Source organism: Antechinus flavipes, chromosome 1, assembly GCF_016432865.1.
Source record: "Antechinus flavipes isolate AdamAnt ecotype Samford, QLD, Australia chromosome 1, AdamAnt_v2, whole genome shotgun sequence".
Classification (NCBI taxonomy): Eukaryota; Metazoa; Chordata; class Mammalia; order Dasyuromorphia; family Dasyuridae; genus Antechinus; species Antechinus flavipes.
This window is the reverse complement of record NC_067398.1, coordinates 667,504,760-667,518,871: the sequence shown is the minus strand read 5'-3', so window position 1 is coordinate 667,518,871 and position 14,112 is coordinate 667,504,760. Positions and strand designations below refer to the sequence as shown.

General features: G+C 37.9%; 1 protein-coding gene across 6 annotated transcripts in view; it reads left to right on the top strand.

Annotated features, from left to right (window-relative positions):
- The first annotated feature begins 1,078 nt into the window (after positions 1-1,078).
- Positions 1,079-14,112, top strand: part of EPS15L1 (epidermal growth factor receptor pathway substrate 15 like 1) — a 115,395-nt gene continuing 102,361 nt past the window's right edge. For 3 of the 6 annotated variants that reach the window (XM_051972077.1, XM_051972078.1, XM_051972079.1), the window contains exon 1: positions 1,080-1,455. In XM_051972077.1, the coding sequence (XP_051828037.1) occupies positions 1,423-1,455 (33 nt within the window). In that variant the 5' untranslated portion in view covers positions 1,080-1,422. Of the gene's footprint in view, positions 1,456-14,112 lie in introns of all 6 variants that reach the window. The other 3 variants (XM_051972076.1, XM_051972075.1, XM_051972080.1) reach the window with 2 other exon arrangements.

Genomic DNA, 14,112 nt, shown 5'->3' with positions numbered 1-14,112 from the left:
TGCACTCGCTTCTGTTCCGATTTTCCCCCTCCCTCCCTCTACTCCCTCCCCCTAGATGGCAAGCAGTCCTATATATGTTAGGTATGTTGCAGTATATCCTAGATACAATATATGTTTGCAGAACTGAACAGTTCTCTTGTTGCACAGGGAGAATTGGATTCAGAAGATAAAAATAACCCGGGAAGAAAAACAAAAATGCAAATAGTTCACATTCGTTTCGCAGTGTTCTTTCTTTGGGTGTAGCTGCTTCTGTCCATCATTTATCAATTGAAACTCAGGTCTCTTTGTCAAAGAAATCCACTTCCATCAACATTCACTTTTATAAGATTTTGAGTTTCAAAAATTTCTCCCTTTATTCCTTATTCCTCTCTCTTCTCCCACCTCTCCAAGACAGCAAGCAATCTGAGGCTATATATATATATATATATATATATATATATATATATATATATATATATATGTAAAAATCATACTAATCATATTTCCAGTCGTGTTGTGAAAGAAGAATCAGAATAAAAAGCACGAGAAAGAAAACCAAAAAAGTGAAATTAGTATGCCTCAATCTGCATTCAGACTCCATAGTTCTTTCTCTAGATGTCGATGGCATTTTCCGTATTGAGTCTTTTGTTACTGTCTTGGAGTTTTGCATTGCTGAGACGAGCCAAGTTCATCATAGTTGATCATCACACAATGTTGCTATGATTTGTGTGTACCGTTCTCCTGGGTCTGCTCACTTCACTCAGCATCAGTTCATGTAATTCTTTTGAGGCTTTTCTGAAATCAGCCTCCTCCTCATTTCTTATGGAAAATAATAGTATTCCATTACATTCTTACACCACAGCTTGTTTAGCTATTCCCCAATTGATGGGCATTCACTCAATTTCCACGTCTTAGCCAATCCCACCACCAATGCATTAGTGTTCCATTTCCCCCTCTTCCTCAGCATTTATCATTTCCTTTTTCTGCTGTTAGCCAATCTGAGAGGTACCCAGGTGAATACCTGAGTTGTTTTAATTTGCGTTTCTCTAATCAAAAGAGATTTAGAGCAGTTTCTCATATGACTATTGACAATTTTAATTTCTTTATCGTTTGTTCATATCCAGTTGGGGAATCTACATAGTTTTGTGGGAGGATTGAGGAAAAACAGAGGGAGAGGAGAGCGGACAAGGATGGGACGGGGTGTGGGAGGCGCCCCTCCTCTCGTTCTCTCAGGCACGCCCCTTCGTCTTCTTGTAGGGCTGCGTCGCTAGACCACGGCCCCGACGCGGACCCGCCCCCTCCTCTCGCCCCACCTGCGCTCTCGGGGCGGGGCCCCGACTGCGCCGCGCTGCGTAGCGTAACGCTGCGCGTGCACGGAGTCCCGGCTCCTGCTGGCCCCTCCCCTCCCCGCCGTAGGTCGGTCGGTGCCGGAGCGGGGCAAAGATGGCGGCTCCGCTCATTCCGCTCTCCCAGCAGGTACGGGGCGGGAGGCGGCAGGGGCGGACCCCGGAACGCGCGAGGTTCGCGCTAGGCTGGGCCGGCTGAAGCGGAGGGCCTGGACTCCGTCCTGAGCCGGGCAGGGCCGGGGCGGGGAGCGCAGAGCAGGCCGGGGCCGTCTCAGGGGAGGTGTCTGGGGCGCGGGCCGGCAGTCTGCGGTGACCCTTTCGGGACCGGCTTGGGCCCTTCCCCTTAGAGGTGACAGACTCAGGGAGCGTGGGCCCGGGGAGCGGAGTGGTGGCCGAGCGCTTGGAGATTCCTTTCAGGCCCGACCAACGTGACATGTCATTCTGGGCGCTGGGGGAAGGAGGGAGGAGGAAGAGGAAGAGGAAGCAGGAGGAGGAGGAGGAGGAGGAGGAAGAGGATTCAGGCCCCCTGAGGAGGAATGCGGGCTGAGGACTCCCTGCTTAGTGAGGGGGGAGACAGTACTTGTATCAACCTGAATGTGAGTGTATGTGAGAGTGTGTGTGTATATGTGTGTGCGTGTATATAAGAACGGCGGCTGGGGCGGGAATGGAACCATTCATTCTCCCCGGGGCTGGAGAGCAGTCTGTCCGGGATAGCCCGGTACCGGTTCCGGCCGACTTTCCGTAGAGACGCGAGCTCGAGCAGCCCGAAGTCGGCCCCAGCTGCTGTGTGAGCCCCTGCCCGAGCTTAGCTGTTCGTTCATACGCTGTCCGAGCCCCGTTTTCGTGCCTCATTGTGACATGGAGGTGACTTGAAGACGGAGCCTGTGGAGCGTACTCTCTCGCAGGCCCCAGAGGGTTGGACAGGCTTCAAGTCTGGCCTCCGAGGGCCGGGAGGGCTGACTTTGCAGAGGCTCAGGCTCAGCGTGGCTCCCGAGAGATGAATTTGGGGACCCTTGCCTGAGTTGTGGAGGGGTTGCAGTCTGCATTGTTGGAAGGAGTTTCCGTTCTCAAACTCAAGTGCTGAAGTTTGCAGTACAGGATGAAGCTTTATTTCTGCGATTTAAACAAATGATAATCCTAGTCTAAAACGACTTCTTTGGACATAATGTCTTTTTTTTTTTTTTTTAAAACATAAAGGTCTTTGACCTTATGTCATGATTGGTTCGTTGTTATTTACCTAGTTTTGAGTCATTTTAATATATACAGAAGAGGTAATGGAAAGAATAGTGAACTGAGAATTAAAAGATCTATGTTTTGCCAGCTCTAAAGTCTCTAACTAATAGCCTAAATGTTCACACTTAATAGATGTAAAGATTGTAGTAAAAGATCTTTAGGGCATTTTCTCCCTCTAACATTAGATTATATTTAAAGTGCTTTAATTACTCTTGATGTGGTACTAGGCATCGTACAGAGAGAGCCATACATATAAACAAGTCCTGCTCACTAGAAGGTATAATCTCAAATACCATTGATAACTATATATATATATATCCAGGAAATAGATGACATTAAAGAGACATAAGTGCACAATAAGTCATAGTGTATAAAAGTGGTTAAAGTCCAGACAGTAGGTATAGTTAGCATGATTATTAAGTTTTAGCAGAACAGACAGATTTGGAAGATTTATCACTGAATTAGTATCATTCAAATTAGTTCTAGGCATTGTATGAGAGAGTATTGAAAATAAATAGGCTTAGATCCCTGCCTCTCTCAAGGAGGTTACAATTTAGTAGAAAGGATAAGAAATAATTAAAATAGTAATACAAAATAGAGAGCACTAAGAAATAACAATTCAGTGTTAGAACAGTTCAGAGGAGATTAATTATCATATGCTAAACTCAGTTTTCTGTGCTGTGTTTTTTAAATATGTGGGTAAAACCTCTAATTTGCTTAGTAATCAAAGCTTGATGATCTTTTCTGTTAGGCATAGGAGATTTAAGACTGGCTAGACAATTTTAACACTGTCTCAGATTTGTGCATTTGATTTTAACCTAACTTATTTGTCAAATACAAGTTCTGAGGAGGTGATTGGGGGTAAATAGGAAACTGGTGAATAACAAACAGTAGCTTGTATTTCCATGCCCAAGCCTCTGGCATCTGACGGTTTTATCTCCATGATCTTTTTAATTCTAATTCATATGGCCGATTTTTCTTTCTTATTTCTGTAGATGCTTATACCTATTGTAATATGGGGTTGTGAGAGAATAAGACGAAACACCTAAAATGCAGAATAACAGAATAATAGTCATTAGAGGCCTGAAAAATCATATGGTCCAATCCCCTACCTGTTGCATTAATATCCTCTGTAATATCTTTAGCAAATGGTTGTGAACACTTTCATAGATTGGGAAATCCCTACTTTTAAAGGCAACATTTTTATTTTTAGATAACTCAAGATTGTTCGGAAATTCTTTTATGTTAAAGGGAAATCTTAAGAAGCTTCCTTTATAGATGGTAGATTAAGTATGCACATCAGTAATGATAACTAAGTACTAAGTGTTTATTATATGGCAAACATTGTTAGGTATTAAGGAGATATACCTAAGGTGAGACTTGACCAAAACCCTGAAGGCCAGATTAAACTTGCAGGCTAACAGAGATACAGCATAGATATTAGTAAAGGCAGATGTGGGAAAAGATTGAGTAAGTCAATTTAAAGTGAGAGGGAAAATTGAGTTGTGAAAGAGATAAGAATTAACTTCACAATATTTCCTTGTCTTCTCCCTTCCCCCATAACTGCTCATTTGCTCTTTTCCTCTTATACAATCCCATGCTTTAGCTCTTGTCAAAGCCCCTTTCCACTGAATCTTCGATTTTCTTCTACCTGCAACTTTATCTTATGCTGAAAATAAATGTGTTATCAACAAACAATAAAGTACTTAATTCCATGCAGCACTGTCAATATAAAGTAGATGATCATGAAGACTTTAAGGTACTTTTGTTATCCATATGTAGGCAAAATTGTGGGTTTTTTTGGGGGGGGCTCATATTTTATTTTGATAATTAAATTGAACAGCTTTTGTTTTATACATATTTCTTGAATCATAGTATTTTATTTTTTTACAATATTTTCATGCCACCTTTCCTTTTTCTAAAATAATCTTTAACTCTGTTGATTTTTCCAAGGAATGCTTCTTGGAATGAAGTGGTGTTTTTTTGCTAGAGTACTGGCCTGGCCTGGGAATAAAGGAGATCTTTATCTTAGAATCAGATGCCTTAGTGTGACTTAAGGCATATCATTTAATAGCCTTACTTAATGTTCCTCTCCTGTTTCACAGGACATGAAAGACTAGTGAATGTGGTATAACACTTTGAGATCTTTAGAAAAAAGGTGTTACTGTAATAAATGCTTGATGGTAACTTCAGTTCACACTCAAGAAAGATCAGAAAGTTATAGATCTAATGGGAAAAGGGGGAGGGGAGAAGTAGATTATTTCACTTTAGTTGCTAACAAATATTTCAATTATGAGGTGAGAAACCTCTTAGATTTCTTGAAACCTGAGTCTCATGACCATTTTCTATCCAAAAGGATCCTATAATTATGTATCTGACTTACTGATAAATAATTCTTTGGCTTTTGATTAATATGGCATCTTTTCTGTATATCACCTAGATTAAACTTTAAAACTGCTTTCTTACATTTTATCCTTTATGCTAGTTAGCTAACAAGATAAAGGGATGTGAAGCTTCTGACTCTGGATGAGATGGTACTATTGATCTCAGAATCAGTTTACAGATTAAGATGCCTCTAATTATCTTGCTGTTCTCACAGACAGACATCTAGATGTCTCTTTGTCACTATTAGTATGAAAACATTTATCCCTATTGTCAAGCTATCTTAACCTTGTAGGGACCTAAGAAATTGTAATGCTTTTGTCAATATGGGGAAACTCTATCAAGTTCTTCATTGGCGTGAATTCCTTCAGCCTTAGTGCTATCACTATTCTATGTTTAGATCCTAAATCAGTTGTATTTAGTTACTCTTTGAGTGTGCATAGTATAGTGATTGATGCTTTGTTGTGACAGTGACAGTATCTGACTTTTAAAGATCTTAAAATCTAATGGACTGGATAACGTAAGGTCATTTTTAATGGACTGGTTTTTAAATTTATATTAAAGTTACTTATTCTTATAGTATCATAAAGGAAGAGAGAATGAGTATTCATCACTGACTGGGATTGCTATATCACCTTCAATAAACTTGTCCCCTTCACTTAATTAAAAAATAAGTGCTTATTTTCCAGGTACTATGATGGCTATTTGGGGGCAAAGACAAAAGAAAAAAGGTACCTACCTTCTGGAGTTTCTAATTAGTTGACAACATGCAGGTGTGTAATTATATACAAATCAAAAAAACTGGTTCTGCCTTTTGGAGGACTAGGAAAGACTTCCTAGAGAAAGCTGAGTCTTGAAGAGAACCATTGATTCCCAGAAGCAGAGATAAGATTGTGGGGGGGAGTATGTTCTAAGCATAGAGGGCTGCTAGTGAGACTGGGGAAGGGAGGTCTTGTGTAGTAAAGCAGGAAAAGGGAGATGATGTCAAAGGCAAAGAGCTTTAAATGACAAACTGGAGTTTATATATGATCTTGGGGTAATAGGGAGCCACTAGAACTTAGTGAAGTGTAGTGGGACAACATAGTATTGTGTTTTAGGAAGATCACAGCTGTGTAGAATATTGAATGAGGAGGTATTGGACTAAGGCTGGGAGATCAGTAAGAAGGTTTCTGTAATAATTCCTTCAAAGGTGAGGATCTGCCTGAAACTGATGTGTGAATGGAGGGAAGGGCATGAGTGAGAGAAACATGAGTGTGGATTTAGAATGAAGGGATAAGAATATAGTTTGAAAACTGGGAATTGTGAGACAATAATTCCTAGTATTTACCATCATATAGAAACACAGATTTGAGAGAATTTTTGTTAAGAAACAGGATGATATAGTGGGAAAAGCATTGTAGTTGGTGTCAGGAAAACTGTCATTGTTTCTTGGCTCCAACACTTAGTGGTTGTGGGACCCTAAACACATCATTTAATCACCCCCAAGCTTCAGTTTTCTTGTCTGTAGAATGTGCATCATTCCTGTTTTGTCTCCTGAAAATGCATCAGTCCTTTGGAGACGGAGGGAAAGAAATGAAACCAGTCTAATAGCCTTTGTATTCATAGCTAAGAGGCTAAATAAGTGGACAAGTTAAAAGATGGTTTTTTTTTTTTTTTGCACTATCTGTATTAGCCTTCTAATTGAACTCCTTATCTCCATATCTCCCCTATCTAAACCATCTTCTAATAGCTGCCAAAATTATATTCCTGAATTATAGGCCTGATCATGGTACTCTTTGATCAAGAAGCTTTACTGTCTCTCTATTGCCTGTAGGATAAAAAACAAACCCTTCTATTTGGCATATAAAAGAACCTTTTACAGTCTAGCTACAACCTGTCTTTTCAGGCTGGTCACACATTGTTCCTTCTCATATATTCCAAACTCTAGCCAGACTCACCTTGTTGATGTCCCCTATACATGATAATTTCATCTCCTGATTTTGTGTCTTTACCAAGCACAGTCGCCAAGCCTAGAATTTTCTCTTCCTCTTACCTCTGCCTTTTAAATCCCCTATGTCCCTTCAAGGCTTAATTCTAATACTTTTTCTTCAAGAAGGCTTTTCTGATTTCTTCTACAGTGTTAGTCCCTTTCCAGGCAAATATCTGTGCATTTATTTTGTATCTTTTTCCTTTATCTGTATATACAAATTGTATCTTCTCTCATCCTCTTTCTTCTTATGAAATTCTCCTTAGAATTTAAGGTCTTTAACAAGCAAAATACTGTTATGTTTCTTAATGTCTAACACTGTAACTAACCTGCTGACTAATTGTACAGAAGCTGATCTGTCATTTTTGTTAGGGGAAGGGAGAGGGCTCTCTGGGCAAGGAAGAATTCATAGGATCATTAAACACTAAATAAATGCTTGTTGATTTTAGGTCAAATACAAAGGGCAAATTTGGCAGTGGATTGAATATGGGAGTATGTGTGAATAAGGAATTGAGGATGACACTCAACTTGTGAACCTGAATACCTGGGAGTCTCCCAATGCCCTGGAATTGGGGGATTTTTTTTAGGGGTGAGAGATAATAAGTTTTGTTTTGGATTTGGCAGTTTGGGATGTTTCTAAGATAGCCAGTGTAAGGGGATAACCAAAAGATAAATGTGCAACTGAAGTGCTGGGAGGAATCATGTGCCTAGAACTGATACGATCACTATTAGTGAGATGGGCAGAGTATTCCAAAATTCTTGGCGCAAATTTATTTATTTATTTTTTATTTTTTCTTTTTTTTAAATAACTTTTTATTGACAGAATCCATGCAGCATTATCCCTTGCACTCACTTCTGTTTCGATTTTTCCCCTCCCTCCCTCCACCCCTTCCCCCAGATGGCAAGCAGTCCTTTACATGTTGAATAGGTTACAGTATATCCTAGATACAATATATGTGTGCAGAACCGAACAGTTTTCTTGTTGCACAGGGAGAATTGGATTCAGAAGGTATAAATAACCTGGGAAGAAAAACAAACATGCAAGCAGTTTATATTCATTTCCCAGTATTCTTTCTTTGGGTGTAGCTGCTTCTGTCCATCCTTGATCAATTGAAACTGAATTAGTTCTCTTTATCGAAGAGATCCACTTCCATCAGAATACATCCTCAAACAGTATCATTGTTGAGGTATATAATGATCTCCTGGTTCTGCCCATTTCACTTAGCATCAGTTCATGTAAACCTCGCCAGTCCTCTCTGTATTCATCCTGCTGGTCATTCCTTACAGAACAATAATATTCCATAACGTTCACATACCACAATTTACTCAACCATTCTCCAATTGATGGGCATCGATTCATTTTCCAGCTTCTAGCCACTACAAACAAGGCTACCACAAACATTTTGGCACATACAGGTCCCTTTCCCTTCTTTAGTATCTCTTTGGGGTATAAGCCCAGTAGAAACACTGTTGGATCAAAGGGTATGCACAGTTTGATAACTTTTTGAGCATAGTTCCAAATTGCTTTCCAGAATGGCTGGATGTGTTCACAATTCCTTGGTGCAAATTTAAGCTAACTTTTAGAAGTACTAAAGCTCCTACTTAAAAAAAATAACATTTTAAATCTTTAATCAAAATTTCAAAATTTCTAATTAAAATTCAACATTGTCACTGTCTGGTGCAGTATATCAGTTGTTCCAGTTGATTTTTAGACTTGGTAAAAAAAAAAAAAAAAAAAAAAAAAAAACTTTCCTCAGCTGCTATTAAATGACTGAAAAGGTAGCATTTGTAATCCTAGCCTTATGATTATCCAGAAGATGAGATATTGATGCAGAATGACAGTTTTGATATGATTCCATAAGAATATGTTTAATGGAGACAGATCAAATGATTGAGGTGGCCAAGCAAGAAGACCTCTGCTGATCCTGTTTGAGAAAGTGTCCTGCCAAAACTGTTAAAAGTCTGTGCATAACAGGATGATAAATTGCCATATTTTGTTAAAATTTAAAATTATATTTTATATAAATCAGTATTAAAATTGTTACTTATGTAAAAGAAACTTATTAAAATTTTTTTGTAAGTTTGTAGCATTCATAGTTTTTTTTTCCCTGAGGCAATTTGGGTTAAGTGACTTGCCCAGGGTCACACAGTGTTGTGTCTGAGATCAGATTTGAACTCAGGTTCTCCTGACTTCAGGACTGGTGCTCTACCTACTAAGCCACCTAGCTGCTCCTATGTTTTTGAAGTTAAAGTTTAAAACTACACTAAGATTTTTGGGACACTCTATATAGAGCTTTGGGAGATGCCCATAGATAGTGGACATGACCTAGATAAATAACTAGCAAAGGAGATGGAGTAGTCAGACAGATAAAATGGGAACCAGGAGAGAGCAGTGTCACAAAAAACTAGAGAAGAGGAAGGAGAAAGTGATTAACAATGTCAAATAAATGCTGAAGAGAAATCACGAAGGCTTAATAAAATGCCATTGGATTTCCTGACTGCATCATCATTGATAATTTTAGAGAGAGGTTTCATTTGAATAATGAGATCAGAAAAGGTCTTTAGAGTTAGAGGAGAAAGAATAATGGAAACATTAATTATAAATTACTTTTGCAAGGAAAAGGAAAGAGAAGTGTGGGATAATAGCTTACCTGGATGGAACTTTAGGCATCTGTGATTTCAATAGTGTGAGGACATATCCTTTACTTTACAGATCACCACTTTTGCCAAGTATTTCATCCCATGCAAAATTGATGATCATGTTTGACCTTAAATTTTCTATAGTGGACATTTGCATACTGGAGGGCTGCCTAGTTTTTCTTTTTACTTTGATATTTTAAAAGTATTTCAAATAATATGTTAAAACCTAAATATTTCTTTTTTTTTCTTTATTAAAGCTTTTTATTTTTCAAAACATATGTGTGGACAATTTTCATCATTAGTCCTTGCAAAATCTTGTGTTCCAATTTTTCCTCCCCCCACACCTTCCCCTAGATGGCAAGTTGTTCAATATATGTTAAACATGATAGAAATATATGTTAAATCCAATATATGCATACATATTTAAACAATTATGTTGCCACACAAGAAAAATCAAATCAAACGAGGGGAAAAAAAGGAAGCAAAATAAAATGCAAGCAAACAACAACAAAAAGATTGAAAATGCTATGTTGTGAACCACACTCAGTTCCCACAGTTCTCTCTGGGTGTAGATAGCCATCTTCATCACTAAACAATTGGAATTGATATGCCCAAAAAATTATCAAATTGTGCATACCCTTTGATCCAGCAGTGTTTCTATTGGGCTTATATCCCAAAGAAATACTAAAGAAGGGAAAGGGACCTGTATGTGCCAAAATGTTTGTAGCAGCCCTATTTGTAGTGGCTAGAAACTGGAAAATGAATGGATGCCCATCAATTGGAGAATGGCTGGGTAAATTGTGGTATATGAATGTTATGGAATATTATTGTTCTGTAAGAAATGACCAGCAGGATGAATACAGAGAGGCCTGGCGAGACTTAGATGAACTGATGCTAAGTGAAATGAGCAGAACCAGGAGATCATTATACACTTCGACAACGATATTGTATGAGGACATATTTTGATGGAAGTGGATTTCTTTGACAAAGAGACCTAACTAAATTTCAATTGATAAATGACGGACAAAAGCCAAAGAAAGAACACTGGGAAACGAATGTGAACTATCTGCATTTTTGTTTTTCTTCCCGGGTTATTTATATCTTCTGAATCCAGTTCTCCCTATGCAACAAGAGAACTGTTCGGTTCTGCAAACATATATTGTATCTAGGATATACTGCAACATATCCAAACATATAAAGGACTGCTTGCCATCTAGGGGAGGGGGTGGAGGGAGGAAGGGGAAAAAAATCGGAAAAGAAACGAGTGCAAGGGATAATGTTGTCAATATAAAGTAATCATTAAATAAAAATTTAAAAAAATAATAATAATTAAAAAAAAAACAATTGGAATTGAAAACCTAAATATTTCTAAAATTTTATGTTGGTATGTATTTTCCTGGCATATAAACTTTCTATATAAAGTAGACTTTTGAAATCATGAATTAGACCATCAATTAATCTTCTTGGAACAATTGCTGTATATTTATGCCTTAATCAAATGCTACTGTTGAAAATATTTTTTAAAAGTATAAAATATAGACCCTGCTCTTTCCTAATCTCTCTTACCTCTGACACCTACTTTCTGTTAATTATTTCCACTTATCATCTATATAACTTGTTTGTCCATATGTTTGCTTGTTTTTCTCATTAGATTGTCAGCTACTTCAAGGCCTGCGTTTTTGTCACTAGCACATAGTAGATACTTCATAAATGCTTATTGACTGAATGCTCTCAAACACGTTATGATCTTTCTGCAGAAAAATGACTGACACATTAATTAAAGGAAAAATGAGAGAAGATCGTTAATAACTAAATTGTGTGGTGCAGACAAGTACTGTATAAGTTCCCAGGAGAGAGCAATTCATAGGAATTGGTTTATAGTTTGGAATAGTTCAGTAGAAGAGATTGGGATTTATTTGTTTATTTTTGGCCTTTCTGTATATCTCTAGCATTATCATATGATCAGTGTAGGCTAAGTAGCACAGAGGTTAGAGCTTAGACCTGGAATTAAGAAAATTTGAGTTCAAATCCAGTATCAGACTTTTACTAGCTGTGTGAGCCTGGACGAGTCATTTCACTTTTATCTGCTTGTTTCCTCATTGGTAAAATGGGAATAAATAAAAATACATGCCTCCCAAGATTGTGAGGATTAAATGATTGTATGCACTAAGTGCTATATAAGTGGTAGTATTTTTTTTTTTTTTTTATTATGGACGGACTTAATAAAGGTTTGCTTTGAAGGAGATTATGGATTAAATTTTGACAAACAGAGGGGAGGTAAAATAACATTCCAAATGTCAGAGAATAAGAATGATCTGTTCTTTCACTGGACAGTGAATGGATTAGGAATAGTGAGAAATAAGGTTGAGTAATTGGTTAGGTACAGTAGGGTCAGATTATAAAAGACCTTGAAAGATCTTAGATTTTGAAATTTATTGATTGAATGAATATTAAAGAATTTAAAGTCTTGAACTGGGAAATGGCATATCAAAATCATTATTTTTTTTTAATTTTAATTTTATTTAATAATAACTTTGTATTGACAGAATCCATGCCAGGATAATTTTTTTACAACATTATCCCTTGCACTCGCTTATGTTTCGATTTTTCCCCTCCCTCCCTCCACCCCCCCCCAAGATGGCAAGCAGTCCTATATATGTTAAATATGTTGCAGTATATCCTAGATACAATACATATTTGCAGAACCGAACAGTTCTCCTGTTGCACAGGGAGACAAAATCATTCTTTCATCTGACAATATTATTATTAATGACTTGAATTAAGCTATTGGGAGTAAAATGAAATTCAAAGGATGAATTTAAAAAGCATTTAAAAAAAATGCTGAGTCTTAGATAATAGAGAAGGAGTAAAGGGGTCACATTTACTTGATACACACTTTCTCCTTGGATTGTCACATCTATTTTGTGAATTGACACTAAGGAAATTGTTATAACTAATTTTATCAATGAGAAAACCGAGGTATATATAAGTTAGGTGATTTGCTCTGGATTAATCACTTGTTGATTGAGTGGCAGGAGCCACATTCTGATCTGGATCTTTCACCTCTCAATTTGGGCCTTTATTCTCTGCTCTGCACGCCCCCAAATTGACACTTCAGGCTGGGAGAGCATTACAGGCAAAGGAATGGTAGGAGGAGTTGCGGCAAATCTGTGTAGGCATGATTCATTGAGGAGGTCAGCCCCAGTGGAGGGCAAAGTTTGTGTAAGCTGAAGTGGAAATAAGATACTGAGCATTTTGGGTGGAAGATCATTTAGTCCATCTCTTTGCATATGAGGAAACTGACCAAAAGAGGTGAAGTGATTTGTTCACAATTAGACTGGGAGTTAAATTGCAGAACCAGGATTTAAATCAAGATACATCAAAAGTTGTAATATTCTTCTCTAAAATGTAATGTTCTCTGGGAGCAGGTTTCTGGAGGGGCTTCTGGAGGCAGCCTTCATTTCAGTTTAGTGTAATCACCCCAAATGCAGCCAGGAGTTCAAGTCCAAATCCTTTCTTGTCTCCTTCAAAGTCTTGTCTCTTTTCCTGGGGCCCAGTTAGCTTTAATAGAGGCCTATCTCTCTCCTTGGTTCCGAGTCCTTTACCTCGGCCAGCTTCAGCCTCTAGCTTCCTCTGAATGTCTCCAAATCCAAAGGTTTGTGCTTCAGCCTCCAGCTACAACAAAGGTGGAAGATGGAATGAATCTGTCTCAGCCTCCAAGAGCTTCTAGTGCTCTTGGCCTTTCTGGCCCTGACAGCTCCTCCTTATATGTTCCACACTGAGTATACACCAATCATTATATCACTAGGAAACCATTATTTGTTGTAGGATTAAATCAGTGCTAAACTATATTTAACCACTGTCTCCTCAATTCCACTTACTTATTACCTTGTAAAAATCCTAACAAAAAGTCAGTGTACTTTGCACTTTAAACATACGATTAAAAAGAGTAGGGCCAAATAGTGAGCATTTTTGTCATTTTGTAGAAGACTCAGATTTGTACAGCATAATTCAACTCTTAAAAAATTATATTTAACATTCGTTTTTTAAAATGTTGAGTTCCCAATTCTCTTTTTCCATCTTTTCCCTCTCTCATCAAGAATGCAAGGAATATGATATTATGTATGTGAAGTCATGTAAAACATTGCATATTGGCTATGTTGCAAAAAAAAAAAAAAGGCAAGAAAAATAAATGAAAAAAGTATGCTTCACTTGGTGCTTTGAGTTAAATCAGTTCATTCTGGATATAGATAGCATTTTTTCTTCTTGGGTCCTTTGGAATTATCTTGGATCATTGTATTGAATAGAGTACTATAACCAACTTTTTCACAATGGATCATTGTTAGAGTATTGCTATTCCTATGTATAATGGTCTTCTCCTGGTTCTAGTCACTTCATTTTGCATCACAAAATGCTGCTATTGACCCACACTTAACACCGTACACCAAGATAAGGTCAAAATGGGTTCATGACCTAGGCATAAAGAATGAGATTATAAATAAATTGGAAGAGCATAGGATAGTTTACCTTGCAGACCTGTGGAAGAGGGAGGAATTTATGACCAAA